At 38.4% G+C, this 20241-nt stretch overlaps 1 protein-coding gene across 1 annotated transcript in view; it reads right to left on the reverse strand.

The window, feature by feature from the left end:
* slc4a3 (solute carrier family 4 member 3) overlaps positions 1–20241 on the reverse strand; it is a 47583-nt gene continuing 27342 nt past the window's right edge. The window contains exons 11-23 of the mRNA XM_077535923.1: positions 18911–19016; positions 17560–17744; positions 17222–17441; positions 16931–17146; positions 15485–15633; positions 14386–14580; positions 14121–14300; positions 13840–13929; positions 12879–13045; positions 12523–12776; positions 12274–12443; positions 9519–9692; positions 1–8309 (exon numbers count right to left, since the gene is read on the reverse strand). Of these exons, the coding sequence (XP_077392049.1) occupies positions 8232–8309; positions 9519–9692; positions 12274–12443; positions 12523–12776; positions 12879–13045; positions 13840–13929; positions 14121–14300; positions 14386–14580; positions 15485–15633; positions 16931–17146; positions 17222–17441; positions 17560–17744; positions 18911–19016 (2184 nt within the window). The 3' untranslated portion in view covers positions 1–8231. The remainder of the gene's footprint in view (positions 8310–9518; positions 9693–12273; positions 12444–12522; positions 12777–12878; positions 13046–13839; positions 13930–14120; positions 14301–14385; positions 14581–15484; positions 15634–16930; positions 17147–17221; positions 17442–17559; positions 17745–18910; positions 19017–20241) is intronic.

Genomic DNA, 20241 nt, shown 5'->3' on the forward strand with positions numbered 1-20241 from the left:
TTAGCAGCACCGCACATTTTATTATCTGAAATAATACCCACAATTCATCAGCGGTCCTTGTGTAAATAGCGGCCAGTATGTGCTTTACAGGTTGCTTGTGGCTATAGTCGCACAAATGTACACACATACATACACGTTTTTGTCATAACAAGAGCACATAGAAGTGTTGAGCAAACGGTTGCTGTCAGCAACTTTCCTCCTGTTGGTCAACCCGGTAGAGAAACCACAACGCTGCGCTGGCGCTTGGTGACAATTCATTTGTCGATTGGTTTCCCCCCAAAAAACAACACCTGTACTGTACACGGTTAATTGATTGCAGTCCAAATAGTTTGGCCAGGTGAGCTGCGAGCTTTACTTGCTTCAATTTGAACTCGGACAACGTTGCGCTCAAACGTAGTTTTCGTTTTATTTAGTTTTGATTTCGTTTTGAGTTTTGTTTTTTAAATTTAGTTAGTTTTAATTAGTTTTCAAGGTGGTTCTGTTGTTTTTTATTGCTTAATGCTTAATTTTATTTTCGGTATTAGTTTTAGTTTTAAATGTGTATTTCTTGTGCGTAACATTTAATTTAAAAAGACACAGTGGGAGCGACATCATCTGAAGGTGCTTTTCTATTGGCTGCTGCCAGATGACATCACTTTTGTGTGATACACTTTCAAACGTTCTTATTGGTTAATATCAAAATAAATCTACTGTACTTAAAATCACATTTAAAATCATCCCCAAAGGCTTGTGCATTAAAGTAATTAACAAAGATTAAAAGGACATTTTTTCTAGAATTATTAGGGATAGACCGATTATCGGCCGGGCCGATTATCGGTGCCGATATTCGGCATTTTGAGGCAAATTTGACGGCCGATAAAAGATCTGTTTAAAACTGTTAAGGGAGCTAAATCTTCCGTTTTCAGTCAGTTGATGGGAACGCTCTGCACCTTTTTGTGATTGTTTGAAATTATAATATAGGTAAGTAAAAAAATATCTATTTCAAAATTTTGGAAAACTTTATTTACTGGAGAAATTAATACAGAGCTATTTATTTAAGTTTTCATTATTATTTTTTTTTAAAATATGCTGATGACCCTGGGAACTCCCTGAACTTTTTGTTAGAATTTTAAAACAAATATGTGTATTTTACAATTAAAGAATAAAAAAAAAGTATATTTTACAAAATCTGAAAAGTTGTTAAGAACTGGAATTTGTATTTTTAAGAATTTTCTCATCAATATTTTTTTCCCTTTTACTGAAATATCAGCTCCAAATATCGGTCATCGGCCTCATTCACTACTAATTATTTGTATCGGTATTGCCCTTGGAAAAAAATCATATTGGACTATCTCTAATAATTATAGTTAGTTTTAGTTACTTTGGTCAACATAAAATGTAGTTTCAGTTAGTTTTTGTTTTAAAAAAAAAAAAGCATTTTTGTTTTTATTTTATTTTGTTAATGAAATTGTTTTTTGAATTTTAGTTTCTTTGTTAGTTTTAGTTAGCTAAAATAACCTTGAGAGGTCGAAATTTGGAATTTAAATGGAAGTTAGCGTCAATGGAAATTATTTGAACACTCTGAAAAGTGAATTCAAAGATGTTTCTAAATCCATTGATCCATCATGTTCCATTCAAATATTTCTATTTCGTCGTCCCCACCAAACATACCTTTTCTTCATCATCTACCACCATTTTTTTTTTTTGTGACAATTTGTGCATGACGTAATGTCCGATCAAAACAAATGTAGTATCCAGTCCGGTCATCGTTTATTTGCAAATCCATCGGTGAAATTTGCATTTTCCTTTTATCGATAAGCTGAAAAATGCACAACCTACAAGCGTAAAAATTTGTGAATTTTAGCCCATTTTTTCCCCCCAATTTCTATTGTTTCCATTCAAGTTTATTTTTGCAATTCTTGGAGTGCTGCGTCCATGAGTGAAAATAACTTTACAGGTTCTTCCGCCTGTTGTCATGGTAACAAAAGCCACATGCGCTATTTCGATAAAATAAAACCGCCACCCTGAAACCCAGTGTATAATTCAAACAATACTATTCAACAATTTTGTATTTTGACAGAAGAATGTCAAGACAGGTTTTATTGAGACACCTGGGAATTGTTTAAAATTCCTGTAACTTTACAAACACACCACTGGCAGAGCATTTAGTCGTCGTCGTAGTGGTCGCGGTAGTTGTAATGTAGCATTTAGTTGATTGTTTGTTGCTCCAGTCTGCAAGTGTAACGTTTGCTTCCCACTCCGCCACCCACATCAAAGCCGATTCCAGCCATTCCGGCCACGCATTTTTTGGCCGGCAATGTGCCACCAAGCGACTGCGCGCAACCTTGCCCCAACATAAATTGGCCGAGCGAGACAAGTATGTCAACATGTCAAACATGAGAGTCACGTTGCGGGCCCGCTTCGTAGAAATGAACAATTTTGGGGTTTGCGCCGCGTCTGTGTTGTTGGTGAACTTTCCGAAATGGCAATCATTTGTGGAGGTGGCATGTGCTCGCACTCAAACGTTTACATTCAAAAACAAAAGCACCACAATGGATGAATGTGTCGTGTCGGTCCACTTTGAGCAAAGGAGACAAAAACCGGAACAGCAAAATCCCGTTTTCAAAACATTTCACAATAAAGATGTATTTCATACGAAAACGTGGAACTGCCAATGGGGAGTGACAACGTTATGACTGGGGTTAGAATAGGTTAGAATGTAAACTGTGTGTATTTGAAAGTATATTTGAACATATTTAAATGTGTACGTATTTATAGGCTAAATGCTAATAACTTGACACGGTGTATTGACTTACGCAGGCACAAACCCTGTGGCATTATGGGAAAATATGGCATAAAAAAATGTTTACATGCTTAATTTGTGAACATATTGGTATAATGTAGGCCAAATACTAAAAAAAACATTATGAGAAAAATGCTACGTATTTTTGAACATTTAGCCGACAAGTGCGTTCGAATCTATTTACCAGTACGTATACAAACACGTATTTTGCAGTCCAAAACGTTTACTCCACATTAGCAATTCCACACTTCTGTAATACAAAAAGATTTAGCATAGAGCTACGAAACTAAAAAGCCATTTACATGCTTCACATTTTGGGCCGATGAAAATAAAGGAACACAGGTTGAAAGTTTTCAAAAATCATTCCACATATAAATAATTCATCTTCTTGATGTGAACTTGGTCGATGCACAAAACGTAAGCCATATATTAATTTTGTACAAACATGTCTCAGCTAACGAAAGGCTGGGAATTTACAGTTCAAAGGTCAGTTTACCCTGAGAGAATTCTTGTATGGCTCGTAATGTCGGGCATGCTTCTGTAAACGCACGTAGCGATTCTTCAGGCCAACAAACATTTGAAAACACAGCTGATTCATAAAAAACAGTGACTGTAAAGAACATTTTGAAACACTGGGGGGGTCGGTTGTCTTCAGTTGATTGTATTCCTGCAGCTACAAAATAATCTTGTTAGTCCAAGAAAATAGCGATTGTTTATCGTTCGCCACACGTCAACTCTTACAAATGCATGCATTTCTTTGTCAAAAAAAGACGATGACATCATCAAGCAAGAGTGATCGCTGATCTGATCTGTGCTTCCCAAAATATCATCAAGTGACTTTAAAAACGGGAATTGGAACGTTGAAAAAATAAATAAATAATTCAAATACATGTGTTCCAAATTATTACACATATACTGGTTTTGCTCACTTGTCCCGTCAATTAGTTTGTCTTCCGTTTTCTGGTTTCTTTCCATCTTTGTGGATTCATTGTCATCATATGTCATATTTCTGTTGATGTGGCATAAGTGTTTTGTTTCCAGCTGAAACTTGTGAATAAACACACATCTGTGACATTTGGTTCAAGTCCAGTGTTTTTGGTGAAGCCAGCCCATTTTCTGCTGCTAATTACTAAAGAACAGAAAGAGGTGGAATCCTCAATAGGGTCGAGGTACACTTTACAAAATAATAGGTGAGCGTCCCATTAATACTGACAGAAGGTATGTCAATGACGAGTGCCTGTTTTGTTGACGAATGACTTCATAAATTCACTGACTAAGCATTGACAGAAGTGGATTTTTGTCCATCTATGTAATCGTCAATAATCGGTTCGGTACCGACTGATGGACACCCGTTTCGTATTTATAGGTACAAAAGTATGACGACTACAGTTTCGTGGCTTGAAATAATGATGGATTAAAGATGACGGACGGGTATCTCGAGAGTTGTTGAATGACGGACCGTCAAAGTATAAAGACGTATTAACGATGACGGACGGGTATCTCGAGAGTTGACGAATGACGGACCGTCAAAGTATAAAGACGTATTAACGATGACGGACGGGTATCTCGAGAGTTGACGAATGACGGACCGTCAAAGTATAAAGACGTATTAACGATGACGGACGGGTATCTCGAGAGTTGACGAATGACGGACCGTCAAAGTATAAAGACGTACTAACGATGACGGACGGGTATCTCGAGAGTTGACGAATGACGGACCGTCAAAGTATAAAGACGTACTAACGATGACGGACGGGTATCTCGCGAGTTGACGAATGACGGACCGTCAAAGTATAAAGACGTATTAACGATGACAGACGGGTATCTCAAAAGTTGACGAATGATGGACCGTCAAAGTATAAAGACGTATTAACGATGACGGACGGGTATCCCGGCCATTGACGAATGACGGACCATCAAAATATAAAGACGTATGATCACGGACGTATATTATGGCTGTTGACGAATGATGGACCGTCAAAATACAAAAACTTATTATTAACGATGACGGACGGGTATTCCGGCCTATGGCGAATGACGAACCGTCAAAATATAAAGACGTATTAACGATGACGGATGGGGATACCGCCGGTTGACGAATGGCAGACCATCAAAATTAATGACTTGTCCACCTGAATATTAATGCTGTACAGTACCACGGCAGTCAATTGTCAGTTATAAACACCGTATCTAATTTTGACACGGTGAGGCACCCTGAAAGGGGCCTGCCATCTAACGGTCCATCATTCAAAAACCAGCACCAGCTCCATCCATCTGCACCATCTCAAGTTTTGAATGAGTTTTCATGCGTTTCTGTTTCTCCTTGACAGATTTGTAAGGCATGGCCGGAATACAGTTTTTCCCTTGACTCCAGAGACGCCAGCAGCCTCAAATACCGCTTCGCGCTTATCAGTGGATTTTTAACAGCTGCTCTCTTAATACGATGGATTTGTCTGACAGGCGCTTTCCTGAATACGCCTTCAGGAGAATGAAGTATATGTAAAAAAAAAAAAAAAACTGCCTGGAAAAAGAAAAACTCAAATGTTGTTTTAACTGAAATCTGATATGCGTAATAATTTGGAACATGCTTCACTTCTTTCAGCGCAAGATTTGGACACCCAACAGGCATTCAATTCAAGCGTCGCCATTGTTACGAATCGTCTCTCAGAGTTGAATGTGAATTTTAAGCGAAATGTTGTTGCCCGGCTAATTGGGATTCTATAAAAGCTGGCCGGTGGTGAAAAAGGGAATGCCTGGACACAGATGCTACATTCTAATTCACATGCAGTCGTCCTATACAATACATCATTCATGCTCCCCTGCCAACACTCAACTGCTCCCTGGCGTGTCGGCCACACGTGTGTTTGCTTAGTTTTCTGGCCTTTTGCAGCTGACGTGTTTTGTAACATTATTCGTGACATATGTGAAACGTGTACTGGAAATCTTGTTGAGAAGATGAAAGAACCAATATGAAGAAAAAACATTTACACAAAGTCCTTTCAACTCTGGGCCAACACCTTCTTTGCAGATACACTTTAGACATGACTAATCAGCAGATTTCGCAAGTTTGAATGTTTAAAAAATAGGTTGACAAAACAAAGAAAAATAAAATGCAGGTTACTTATTTGCAAGAGACCTTTTGTGTTGGGCTTCAATGAGTGTTTACGTCTTGGAGCTTGTTTGGCTGGCAGGGACAATTTGCCATTCAAAGTGCTTCGAGTGTGTGCAAAGGGCCCATGTACCGTTGCGGTCACATGTTTACATACACTCACCATTTTTCATTTAGGCTATTTGAATTCATCGTTTTTATGGGCTGGAAGAACTGAACAACCTAAATAACTTCAAGGAGTTTTCAAGGGAAGCTTACGGAAATGGTATCCGCTATCCGCAGAGATGTTGCAATGAAGCGGTTCCTGTCTTTACCATTATACAAGAAGAGTATTTCAGTAGGGCCCCAACATTTTGTCAATCAACGGGTGATAGTGCAGTGATAATTTTGTCGCAGAAAAATTTACATCACGAAAATTTTTTACCAGACGAAAATTAGACAAAAACTAAAATAGAAGCCATTCATTGAAACTATAACGAAAATTTAAATTGACAATTTTTAAAATGAAACCACAGTGACAAAAAATTTACACAATCCAATCCGAAGGAATGAAACGCGGGTTGTTGAAACGAACCACTGTTTAGTGTTCACTGCACTTTATTTATTGTTCAGACATGTTTACATTCATTGTGCAGCTTTTTATTTAGGTGAAAACTACGTTATGTCAGTTCAACATGTTTCATTGAAACAATTAATAAAAATACAGTGGTAATAAATGCGTCTTGCGTGTTAAACTAGTTCCAAATAGGTGTGTTATAATTGTCTGTATAAAATTTGAAATGTATGCTGAAGGAAAATATCGACTAAATTGTCAGTTTAGTCGACTAAAATTGCTCTTGTTTTTCGTCGACTAAAATTGGATTCAAACTAATATGCAATCAGATGACTAAATTATGACTAAAAATATTTTAACTCAAGCTAAATGAAAATTTCTTGTCAAAATTAACATTGTTCTAGTGATAAAATTGAAATTGTCATTCTTGCTTATGATTTTTGAGTTGAAGAAATCTTGTTATTCAGATGTTTCATTGAAACAATTAGTAGATACAGTTGTATTAAATGTGTCTTGCGTGTTAAACTACAGTTACAAATAGACGTGTTATAATTTTCTTTATAAAAGTTGTAATGTACGCTGAAGGAAAATATCAACTGAACTGTCTATTTAGTCGACTAAAATTGTTTTTTTTCGTCGACTAAAATTGCTCTTTATTTTCGTCAACTTAAATTTTGTCTTTATTTCCGTCGACTAAAAAATTCCTCTATCTTCGTCGACTAAAATTGCTCTTTATTTTTGTCGATTTAAATTGCTCTTTATTTTCCTCGACTAAAAAATTGCTCTTTATCTTCGGCGACTAAAATTGCTCCTTATTTTTGTTGACCAAAATTGGATTAAAACTAAAATGCAATCAGATGACTAAATTATGACTAAAACATAATTAATTTTAGTCAAAAGACTAAAACTAAATAAAAATTTCTTTTCAAAATTAACGTTGTAGTGACAAAATGGAAATTGTCATTATTGTTTAATATTTTTTTAGTTGAAGAGTTGAAGAAATCTTGTTATTCAGACTACATTTGTATTTGGACTGTTATGAAATGTGTGTCGTCATTGCTTGACTGTCTATTATTTATCGGAACAATAATTACAGTGGATTTGACTGTTATCAAGCAAATCATATTAAAGTGACCCATTATGTAAAATTTTAAAGACTAAATATTGATTGGATTCAAACCCATTTTTTGTCATGAGTGCAAGTGAACATCTGCTGGCAACTGTATTCAAGGCCTTTTGCACATCTTTGCATTTGAAAGGAAATGGCAGTTGTCGAAAGGAAGCGAATCTACGCATGCAATATCATTTGGCTTGTTTCCTGCAACATCCTTTTTTGCATTTCGCGGCAAAAGAAAGTTCACCTTATTAATGAAATATACGGAATACATTCCTGACATTCATCCAGAAAGCTCTCACCGTTTGTTTAAGAGGTTACCATTAACATTGCACATGTGCCCCAACACCTGCAGAGTAATTAAAGGGATAGACATACAGTAGTTATTGTCGATTCGTTCAGGTAAGGAACAACTCGCACATCACTTCAGGGAAGGTAAAACCATACCTCTAAACAAGGCCCACACAACTTCTGTATGCACTTTGGCTGCTTTTAGGTTGCTCTTTTTCTTCTTCTTTTTTTTAACTCGAGGAAAAATATATTCGCAATCTATTGACATTTGCTCATGTTTTTTTGCCTTGTGACTTTTGTCCTGGCAATTCTCAAGAGGTCGAGCAAGAACAAGCAGGAGGAGGAGGACAAAGACGAGGCGTTCTGATTGGCTCGTTCAACTTTATACGAGCATGTGAATCTCATTGTACTCATCCCGTCCATCTTCATCAAAGTTGGGCGAGTCTTCGTCGCAATCCAGCTGTGGAGATAAAGAGCTTGACTTAGCTTGCTGACCAATTTCCCTTTTTTTTAAATAAATATATTTATTTGGCACATTTTGAGTCAAATGAGAGTCAATAAAGAGGAAAAAAAATCACGGGATCGATATCTTTATTTCAGGTCTTTTTGAAATGTGATACGTATTGGATGTTTCCCTATTTAAAACAAAATACTCTGGAAATGTAAATTAAAAGCTAAGCACAGACCATTAACTAGGTTTTTAAAAATACCAAAGTAAATTAGAGGTAAATGCCCTCAATAATTGTGGCATAATGCTGAAGCCTTAAAAAACAATTGGATTTTTTTTTTTTTTTTTTTTAATGCTTATGAGTGTCTAACCACAAAAAAACATCACCCACCCCAATAAGTGAACATTTCCAGGTAGAAACATAAGACATTTAGATTTGTCATGAAAGAATCGGGTCTTTTCTAAATGTGATACGTATTGGATGTCACCCTATTTTTTTAAAAAATACTCTGGAAATGTAAATTAAAAGGTAGGTACAGACCATTAATTAGGTTCTAAAAATACTAAAGTAAATTAGAGGTAAATGCCCTCAATAATTGTGGCCTAATGCTGAAGCCTTAAAAAACAATTGGATTTTTTTTTTTTTTTTTTTTTTTTTTTTTTAATGCTTATGAGTGTCTAACCACAAAAAAACATCACCCACCCCAATAAGTGAACATTTCCAGGTAGAAACATAAGACATTTAGATTTGTCATGAAAGAATCGGGTCTTTTCTAAATGTGATACGTATTGGATGTCTCCCTATTTAAAAAAAAAATACTCTGGAAATGTAAATTAAAAGGTAGGTACAGACCATTAATTAGGTTCTAAAAATACTAAAGTAAATTAGAGGTAAATGCACTCAATAATTGTGGCGTAATGCTGAAGTTGCCTTCAGAAACAATTTGATTATTTTTTTATTTTTTTTTAATGGTTATGAGTGTCTAACCACAAAAACATCACCCACCCTCAATAAGTGAACATTTCCAGCTAGAAACAAGAGACAATTTCATTTGTCATAAAAGTATTTCAGTTTCAATATTTACATTTAATTTGGTTGGTGTGAGTATTGGACACAAATCTGTTCACGTCCGTCCAATTGCTTAAAGTAGCAAAAGGTTCCAGCGGGGGATGAAGACAAGCTTCCAGCATTACTGGAAAGCCCCCGCCACACGACCTTACCGCCTGCAGCTCACGTTCCTCAAAAATCCTGGAGAGGATGACGCGGCGCAACGGCACCGTCATGATGAGGACGAAGGGGAATGCCAGGGAGGCGGCGGTGGACTTGACGACCCACAGGGCCACGATGCAGCCCAGCTGGATGAGGGTGAACATGTTCATGCGCCAGGTCTTCACCTGCGGATGATAAAAAAAAAAAAAAAAAAAAAAAAAAAAAAAACAGCTTCAAAACAGCTGACATTTGGCAACAGGATGGTTTGTGTTTTTTGCCTCCATCTTGTGGACAAGGACTGCTCCTCCAATTATCCATTACTTGACTTGACTTACAGTACTCGCATAATTTAACGTTAAAGATCAACTTTTCCTCATTCATTTTCAATGGGACTGACTTTGAAATTTTTCTAAGTCCCGCTTCCCTCGCCCACCTCCATACATAGAACTGATCAGCATTTGCAGCTCTCTGACACTGCTCAGTAGCTCACTTGGTATATAGCGCCTTGCTCAGTAACCAGGAGGTCGCGGGTTCGAATCCAACCTCTGACTGCACATTGCAAAAATATATATCCAGGGCCGTTATGCTAAGTGGTATACTTGTATCACAACTAAATATCATATCAGGAAGTGCATTATAATTTCACTGAAATGATCAAACACGTGTCCCCATTAAATGTTATTCAGCATCAGATGTCAGTTTTCAATATAAATACACTATAAGCCATGATTTTTATATTTGTTGCATTCACTTTAATGTTCAATGACACATTCACTACTATTATGAGTAATTTCTAGTTACTAGTAATCCTCTGTGATTGGTTGGCAACCAGGTCAGGGTGTACCCCGCCTACTGCCCAAAGCTGGCTTGGATAGGTTCCAGCACCCCCCGCGACTCTTGTGAGGAATAAGCGGTCAAGAAAAAGGATGGATGGATGGATAGTAATCCTACAAGTACTACTACTAGTTACTAATAATACTACTATTACTACTACTACTTTAACTACTACTACTACTACTACTACTACTACTACTACTACTACTACTACTACTAGTAGTGATTACTAGTTAATTATCTTAGAATTTTCCCATAAGTTATCCTTCAATTTAATTCATGAGCATTCAGCTTTTCATTCAGCTATTAGCATTCAGCTTTCAGCATTTCTTAGAAATTGCACTTAGTCTAGTTCAAACTTAACATCCTATGCAAATGAATGTCAGTATGGAGATGTGCTATTAAGTAGGGGAAGGCCCAAGCTTGTACGTGTGAGTCATTACTCAGGCTTCTGGGCATCTGCGTCAGTGCTGCAATCCATAACATCCCAAACACTAAAAGACTGTCATTTCTGCAGCGACATGACCTAGAAGGATGGGATCCGCTTTGTTTGGCTTTTGGCTGCGATTCACACACGGCTGGATTGTGTTCTGCCGTCCTACCGCTAATGACAGAGGACACGAGTGACAGCATGTACTGGAGATATTTCTTACTGTTGTCTGCGCGTGTGAGTGTAACAAGTGCATGTTATATTACCAGCGGGGGAATATGACTTGACTCCAGGCAGACTTAAGTCAACAATTTTAAGATTGGCTAGGCGAAAAACGTCTACAAGTATTTAGTATTTACTTGACTTTTACCCGGTATTAGGCATAGACCGAGAATATTCAATTTTGAGAGTCCACATTTCAAAGTTATTGATTAATTTGCGTGTTGATTAAACCATACATTGTTGCACCTCGAAAGTCAAGAATTGTTATTTTTGCCACACAGACTAATAAATTAGATTAGCGTCACACTTTAGCTCAGAGATAGCAGGTCAAACATGAACTAAGCTTCTTCCAATAACTGAAAATACAATAAAGTAACAGACAATACAGAGATGGGTTTGGGACAATTAAAAAATAATAATAATTTGATTGTGAATCAGTGTTATTTTAGTTAACTAAAAGTAATGTGAAAAACTAAAACTAAAATTCAAAAAACCAATTTCGTTAATGAAATAAAATAAAAAATGAATATGCTTTTTAAAAACTAAAACTAATGGGAAAAAAAACTAAAACTATAATTCAAAAAACAATTTTGTTAACAAAATAAAATAAAATCTCTTTTTTGTCGTCGCTCCGATGGTGTTTTTTTTTTTTTTTAATACTGCGCACAAGTAATGCACATTAAAAAAAAAAAAAAACTAATACTGAAACTAACCAAAACTAAACTAAAACAAATCATTTATTATATAACTAAAACTAATATAAACTAACAGAACCACCCTGAAAACTAAATAAAACAAACTAAACTTAAAAAAAAAAACAATACTCAAAACAAAATCAAAGCTAACTAAAATGAAAAATTCATAAACTATAATAACCCTCTTGTGAATGTGTTACTTGAAGCAAGATACTGAGTGCAAAGCGGCTCATGTCACATGAGGTGACTCAGCAAAAATGTGTCTTGACTATGACTTGTTGAACCCAAGTAATAACTTGACTTATCTTCAGTTCACATTACCATGGCTGGACTGGCCAGCTGGCATACAGGGCAGATGCCTGGTGGGCCGGTGTCTTTTGAGGCCGATGCAGCTCTTTTTAGTTACTATTTTACCCCAAGAGACTGGCCCACAATTTAGAGGGACTAGTCCCTTAATCCATTTTGAATATAAAGAACAAACTGAACCAACATCAGTCAAAATATCATTGGCAGAACAATGTGTTAGACGGGTATGGTTAGGAGTCCAGCCCTGTATGTGACCTCGAACCCCCTGGTGTCCGTTACCTTGGTGACATAAATGTGGTCGGGGTGATGCTTGGCCGGCGTGACCATGAGCGTGATGCGTTCGTACAACTGGATCCCCGTCAGGGAGGTGACGCCCATATACAAGAAGATGCCAAAGAGCACAGCCAGTGGGATGAGGCGCAGCACGTCGGTCATCACGATGGACATACCTGATTGGGCCAATTTCATAACTTGGATTTATGAATTCAGAACTAGCGTCATTTCAAAGCCGTCAGACATCCTTCTTACCGACGAGCACGGCCACGAGGAGCCCTGTCAGCCTCTGCTCTTTGACTTCCTGGATCATGGGCTTCTCGCCGGGGGCCGTGGCTTTGCTCATGACGGTCAGGGCGTTGACGTGGGTGACCGAGCGCACCGTGGCCGCCGTCAGCCACGGCAGGCCGAAGAGCGGGCAGAAGGCGCCCAGGATGACGATCAGCAGCAAGTCCAGGTGGAAGCCCGAACCTTTCACCAGGCGGCGCTCCTTCTTGCTGACAATCAGGCTGAAATGTGAAGAGACACACGAAACAAACATCACGATACGATATTATCACGATATGAAGGTCATGATACAATAATTATTACGATATAAATTCTGCACTTACGATGTGATCTGCGTTTCCATAAAAATGAGGATGAATACAAGAAGGGCGGGGACAATGGACGCTCCCATCATCCAGGTAGGAAATGGCTGTTTGTCCCCAAAGGGACTGATGAACCAACCTCTCTTGTTAGGGGAAGTGACTGAAAACCCGGAGGGCACATTGAGTTTCTAGAAGGAAACAAAATGTAATGCAAGGATTTTAGGAATCCCTTCAATGTTCAAGTGACAAAGGCCACTCAGGCCGCATTTACACAGAATGAAGGGCTGTATTCCTAAAGATTCTTAGTGCAAAGAGTTGCTCCTATTGGCCCAAGTCTAAGAAAAACCTTTTCTTACAATTAAAATGCTTTGCTTTTACTTTTACTCTTTTGAAGCACCAACAGTTTCAAGACAATCTTTAGAATGAGTTCTTTAAAATGTGACCTCATCACTAACACCCAATTCACACCGACTGTGGAACGAACGCAGTGCGTTTTCCATACGACAAAAAAATCAGCTCAGAATAAATTAAACATGACAAAATAACACTATTTCAACACAAAACGTACTTACCCATGGCAGAAGTCCCAGAAATAATGTCAGTCGACAACAGGCAAGCGTCGCTATTGTTTACAAAATAGGACTCTATATACACGGTTGTTATTGCATGAACTCAACTCTCCAGCGTGAACCTCACGTGATCTTGTGGTCTCACGGGTGCAGATTTCCGGACACGCAACCCACGCGGTGTGAATTGCAGTACGGCATCCGCACGGAAAACGCACCGCGTCCTTTCCGTAGTCAGTGTGAATTGGGAGTAAGAGTTTCTCTCCATTCCTTACTCAGAGTTCATGAGAATGTACTGGAATCACTCCTATGCTAAGACACCTTGCTAGGAATGTTTAGGTTATGTTGGATAGAACTCTCTAAAAGGATTCTTAGAATCTTTAGGAATACGGACGCTGGGGTATAAAGCCATTTACCTGCGTATAAGTGTCGGTCATGGAGTAATCCACAAACACAGAAACTAAAATTGAAATGGGAATACCAAAGTCCCCAATGATTCTTCTTGCCTTCCAAACAAAAAAACAAAAAAAACAGAAGAAAGTCAGTCGACTTTTGGCCACAAGAATATAAATGTCACTCAACGGTCTTACGATTTGGTAAACAAAACCCACACAAAAACCACCCTAAACCTAACAATTAGGTGACATAACTCTAACCACCAGATTAACCAGAGTGAGGTTAATTTCGTGGCGATTACCTTGCCACCCAAAAATCGACTGTTTCTGAACTTCCTGAGGAAGAAAGCCACAAAGAATGTGCCCATCATGAGGACGAGAGACAGCAGAGCAGTGTTGGGTTGGTTCTGGATGTCATGAAGCTGAGACGGAGGCGTGGCATCCCCGGGGTACCACGCCATCAACGGATGTTCTCGAAACACCTGAAAAATAAACAAGACATGTTTTTTTTTAAGGTGACAAACGCAATCAAATGTCTCCATCCAAAAATCTGATCTCCAAAATGACCTTGATGAGCTTGGAGAAGGTCTCGTAGATGAAGATGAGGGAGATCAGGAAAGCAAAGATCTCTTGAGTGAAGGGTGAGATGAAGCGAACCAGAAAGCTTCCCTCCGCCGCCACAATCAGCAGGACGATGAAGACGAGCCAGAACCCAATCCACACCCGACCCGTGAGGTACTCAAAATCGTAGGCCTGGCAGAACTGAGCGACAACACGTGCCAAGTGTGTGCTTGTCTTCACCTCGTCAGGTTTCCATCCAATTGTTTGGAATTTTTTAAGCAAATTTACTGAAAACGCGCAAAACGGACATGCAACTTATGCCTGTTTCCATCTTTTCTTCTTTTTCGAATATTGAGAGGGGACTCCGCCACTGTAGGGGGCGGTATACACCATCGAGATGTGATCTCCACTAGTAATTTAAAAGAAGAAGAACAGGAAGTGACGACGTATGAGGTTGCTTTTGTAATGCTTGATAAACCGTAGAGTTTCTTTGCTGTTTTCCATCTAAAATTGCATTAATATTCGCTTCTTTCATTAATTAATGCCAAAAATATTTATTTCGTCCCCCGCTAACCCCCCCCCCCCCCAAAGATACCTTACTTTATCGTCCACCATTGCTTTGTAACTACAAACGTACGTATATCCGGTCAAAACGTGACAAGAATCCGGTCTTGTCGGCATTTATTCGCAAAACGTGTTTCCAGTTTTTGTTCATGGACTAATATGGCCATAGATTTTAGTCCAGTTTTTATTAAATGAAGAACATTTTTGTCGTCATTCGTCGATGAAATTGCATACTGATTTAATCTTATTGTTTATTAATGAGTGTTTTAGTCTAGTCTAGTCAAGTTCTAGTCAAGTGAAAAATGTTGACAAAATTATTTTTGTTTAGTTTTCGTTGATGAAATTAATACTACCTCCAAGCGTCAAAACTTTATTTGCGAATTTTGGGCCCTTTTTTTTTTTTTTTTTCTCAAATTTCTAGTGTTTCCATTCAATTTTATTTTTGCATTTCTTGAAAATTCCAATAAAAATGGGTGGATGGAAACCTGACGTTCATACATCTAATCGTTGTGATGTATCGATTGTAACCTTCGATTGCTACCTTGTAGAAGGCTTCCTCAAACACCAGTAAGGGTCCAGAGAATCCTATGATGAGAAGTGGCTGACCAGCCAGTAGTGAGAATATAACTCCAAGTGTCGCAGTGGAAACAATCAGCTCGGTCACCCCCATCATGCCCTCGGTTTTCTCCCCTTCGCGTGAAGACAAAAAACAATACAAAAGCAATATTTTCAAAATGTCATTGTGTCTGTAGGAATAATGTAAATAATGAGTTATCATACATTTTCTGGAATGAAGAATTGCTTCTGCTTGCAATGAAGAATGCTTTGCTTTGCTCCACACTCACATACACATAGCCTAGCTATATGTTATCTTAACAGAAGATATCTCATCATACATTTGCTGCAATGAAGAATTGCTTCTGCTTGCAACGAAGAATGCATTGCTCTCACAGAAGACGAGTCAAGAAGCACAAGAACCAGAACATCTAACGCAGCAGAATGGTTAGAGCCAGTCTGCTGAAGCAGAATGGTTAGAGCCAGTCTGCTGAGGCCACCTGTTTTCTGTTAAGAAATGATTGCAAACTTGACCTCACATGTACTCAGCAATCTTCCACTTACATGCACACACATAGACAAACAAGTACACTGTTCCAAGTAGGGGTGTTAAAAAAAATCGATTTGGCGATATATCGCGATACTACATCGCGCGATTCTCGAATCGATTCAATTTTTAAAAAATCGATTTTTTTTTATTTATTTATTTATTTATTTATTTATTTTTAAGAGCTCAGAATTGTTCATTCGGTAGTCTTACCGATTCAACGTCTTATCATCATTGCCTTTTCTTTTTTTTTGTGTGTGTGTGTGAATCCATTTTTAAACTTCCATTTTTAATGGAAAAATATTCAACAAAACGTCTGACTTCGGGTTAGGATTCACACCTTGAGCATGGAAGAATGTTATATGAACGGAACATTAAGCCTTAATATTTTATTTTAATGCTGTTCAAACATGAAACAGATTACAACCTCTATAAGACTGAAATTTCAGATAAATAAATAATACATTTTCATATAAATCTTACACTCTACAAGCTTACTGATTAGTATTTTCTAAATTTGAATGAAAAAAAATCGCAACAATCGACTTATAAATTCGTATCGGGATTAATCGGTATCGAATCGAATCGTGACCTGTGAATCGTGATACGAATCGAATCGTCAGGTACTAGGCAATTCACACCCCTAGTTCCAAGTATGTTTTGCATTTGCATTATTTGGGTTGGAACACCAATGTAACTAGGGACTTGGAAACCAAATAAAAAAGAGAGGGTGAGGAGGAGATTTTTTTTTTCCACCGAGTGCAGTAGTGAATCTTATCAGTCAGTTCCTCTCCTCTCTCCTCGCAAGCCTTGAACTGAGTGTCTTCTCTCCTTTTTGTGCCGTGTTTAATAGATGTCAAACAGGTAAACCTGAGAGTATCTTACCTAGCAACCCCCCAAAGGTGATGGTGGGTGACAGTGCAGCAAAGTAAATGAAGATAACGGCAGCGAGGCATTGCATATCCACGGCATCCTTCAAGTCGCTGATGTAGTTGGGGTAGCGGCGCCGAATATCATGAATCAGTCCGCCGAACGGAATCCCTGAGCGCTTTAACGGGTCGACCTCTTGGTCGCCGTCCTCTTCTTCCTCTTGAATCAGGTCTGGATGTGGAACACGTGGCGGTTTTTCCCCATAAGTGTTTCTTCCTACAAAACGTTGTCAATGCCGCGGCTTACCTTTGTCGTTCTGCTCAATGCCGGACGAAGAGTGGTGCTTCTTCAGCTCCCTTTCCTTCCGCTTGCGCAGCATCTGCTTCTGGAAGTCGGCGACGGTCTTCAGCAGGTCTTTGCCCTCCACGTCGGATGGCGGAATGACGATGCTGCAGTCCAGGAATTCGTTGATGCCGTTTAGAAGATCCTGTCTGTTGTCGGCGAAATAAGCCACCTCGTGGAAGTTCTGCAATTCATAATCGAAGACCAATCAGCTTTAAAGTAACATGATATATGGTACTTTTTTAATTCGATAATCCTTGATTGACATGGTTGGGGTGACGAATGCCGATTTGTTTCCCCACCTTGTCCGACATAAGCGTTGAGAAGGACCGTCCAATCTCGTGGTAGTCCACGTTGGACTGACTGGGACCCAGCAGGACAAAAATAAAGCGAACGGGAACGGGGACCTCCAACACGGACTCCAGAAGCACGGCCTCGTTCAGCCGTACGAAGGCCATCGCCGGCTGCTCCAGGAATTCAACGCAGCCTACCAGGGAACAAAAATGGACATTCATGCCTTTTCCACCAAGATTGGTTTTCAGTGTAGGTGCAAGTACAACTGCAATATCATGGTCAAAACTTTTGGATACATCAACAAAGGATATTTTATGAGCAGTTTAGGAGATACAAATCGTTGGCGTCGCCAAAACTCCCCTCTGTCACAATTTGGCAAATTTCACATCTTTTCAAAAATCTATACTTTTGGTCAGTCCACATGTGGAGGTCATTTTTTGTGTAATCGTTGTTGAAAATGGCTTTGACCATGCAATGTTAACGGTTAAACAAACAAACGACGATTTTGGAGGTCTTGGTCTGACACCAGCGAAATTCACATCCAGACATTAGTAGCATGTCTTCCTTAGCTAAACCCAGCTGACTAAAGAAAGTTAATATTAAAATAATCACTGTATTTAAGAAGTGGTTAAAAAAAAAAAAAAAACTTGAAGCAGATATTTGCAAGTACAGTGTTCCCTTGCTATAATGCGGTTCACTATTCGTGGTCTCGCTGTATTGCGGAATTTTTTTTAGTGCAATTCTGCATATTTATTTTATTTTATTTTTTACAGTAATGCACCTATTACCAGGGTATATAAAATGTATGAAGGTTTGAAAATTGAGAATGTTTATACAAGAGAAAAATGTGAGAAAAAATAAATGCCTCGATGAGAAAAGTGTATAAACTGTACGGAAAGGAGTTTTAGGGCCTTAAAACATTTATAGTAAATCTAAACCATCAAGCTAGCAACTTTGCGGATTTCATTTATTGCGGGTATTTTTTGGAACCGAACCCCAGCGGAAAACGAGGGAGCTCTGTAAATACAAACCGAATCCATCTGTTAATGTGGAGATTCTGAAATCACATTTGCACAATTTGAAGTTAAACAACAGCTGTAAACGATTTTATCATCGAGTGGTTGTCGATTAACCGTTGCACGTATATATTTAGCATTTTGCTACTTTTTTTTTATTTATTTTTTTTATGATAAAACATAGAATGGCACCGGTTAACCCGTGAACATTGCTGGTAAGGAACAAACCGAACATGCAAGTAAGAAGTTGTAAAAGACCCGATTATACGTCAAGAGAAATCAATGTTATATGAAATGCCAAAAAGCAAAATGAAATGCTATTTTTTTTGCTCCGAAAGCTTACCAACGAGAACAATGACAGCTTCAGCATCTCTCGGTATCTTGGCGAGGAGTTTCAAAGACCTGGCGGCCGCCGGATGGCTCTCCGGAGATACGGGGTGGAGCGATTTCTTGGAGCGAGAACAACATACAGATTATCCACTAGATCGTTCGTGATGTGACAACGCAATACGTCTTGGGACCAATTACATTTGTTTTATTGAGCCAGCTCCCTCCCTGCGATATTGCTTATTGACCCCCACAAGGCTCCTTGAACGCCAACATTTGACATCATCAAAAAACCATGACACAGTTTGCAGTCCATGCATCAAGAAGTCTTCAAAGAAGTGCCAGTGTGTTGACTCAGAAAATAATTCAACGCATGTGGTCAAGCTGACTTCAAGCGAGCACCTCCGCCACTCGTCAAAGCACTTCCATGTGACGTTCGAGTCTCTCACAAGCGCTCCAACGCTCAGATTGAAGATTAACATTGATCATAGCTTGAGTCAAATTACGTTGCGGGATTCCCGTAAGAAGAAGAAAAAAAAAGTGCATGTGGATGATGTGATATCTGCCTGTGATGTTTCAACTTTTTTATAGTCTTTCGACACCTCCCTTGTTGGGTCAGTGAGCTTATTACGCATACATATATATTAGGGGTGTAACGCTAATGGCAATATTGTAATATCGCGATATTAAAACTTCCACAATATATTGTCGGCGTCATGTCACGATATTAAAAGCAGCACATCTGTTAAAAAAAAAAAAAAAAAAGTCAGGTTGATTTCCATTTGTGCAGTTCTCGCACCCTCTCGTGGCTAGTTTTTTTTTAAGTGCAGTTGAATTTTCACAAGGCATGTTTTGGCCCTTCTATGTTTAAAATCCACGCTAATAGTCAGATGATGGGGTTACCTAATATGCTTGTGAACAGAGGCAACCTACCCACAATATCGTGATAATTATCGTATCGTGACCTTCATATTGTGATTATCGTATAATGATGTTTTGATATCATTACATCCCTAATTAAGTAGTTTGTAAGCATGTCTTGCAAAACACCAATCGACTTTTCTGCCACTTATGTAAAAATTACAACTCATAACATTTAGATGCAACAGAACGTAAGAACAACAGCTTTTGATAATCAAGAAGACAAAATTCGATTGTACGATTTTGCAAAATTTCGATTTGATTTTCAAAATGGCGATTAATCATATTAATTCGATTTATTGCCACAGCCCTACTACATATGAATATACTGTATATTGGCACTGCCTGAGAGATTACCAAGTCAACGTTGAATGAAATTGATAGTAATTGATTTAATGGTAAGATTAAGAGTATATATTATTGTAA

The sequence above is a fragment of the Festucalex cinctus genome, chromosome 11 (assembly GCF_051991245.1).
Source record: "Festucalex cinctus isolate MCC-2025b chromosome 11, RoL_Fcin_1.0, whole genome shotgun sequence".
NCBI classification, from domain to species: Eukaryota; Metazoa; Chordata; class Actinopteri; order Syngnathiformes; family Syngnathidae; genus Festucalex; species Festucalex cinctus.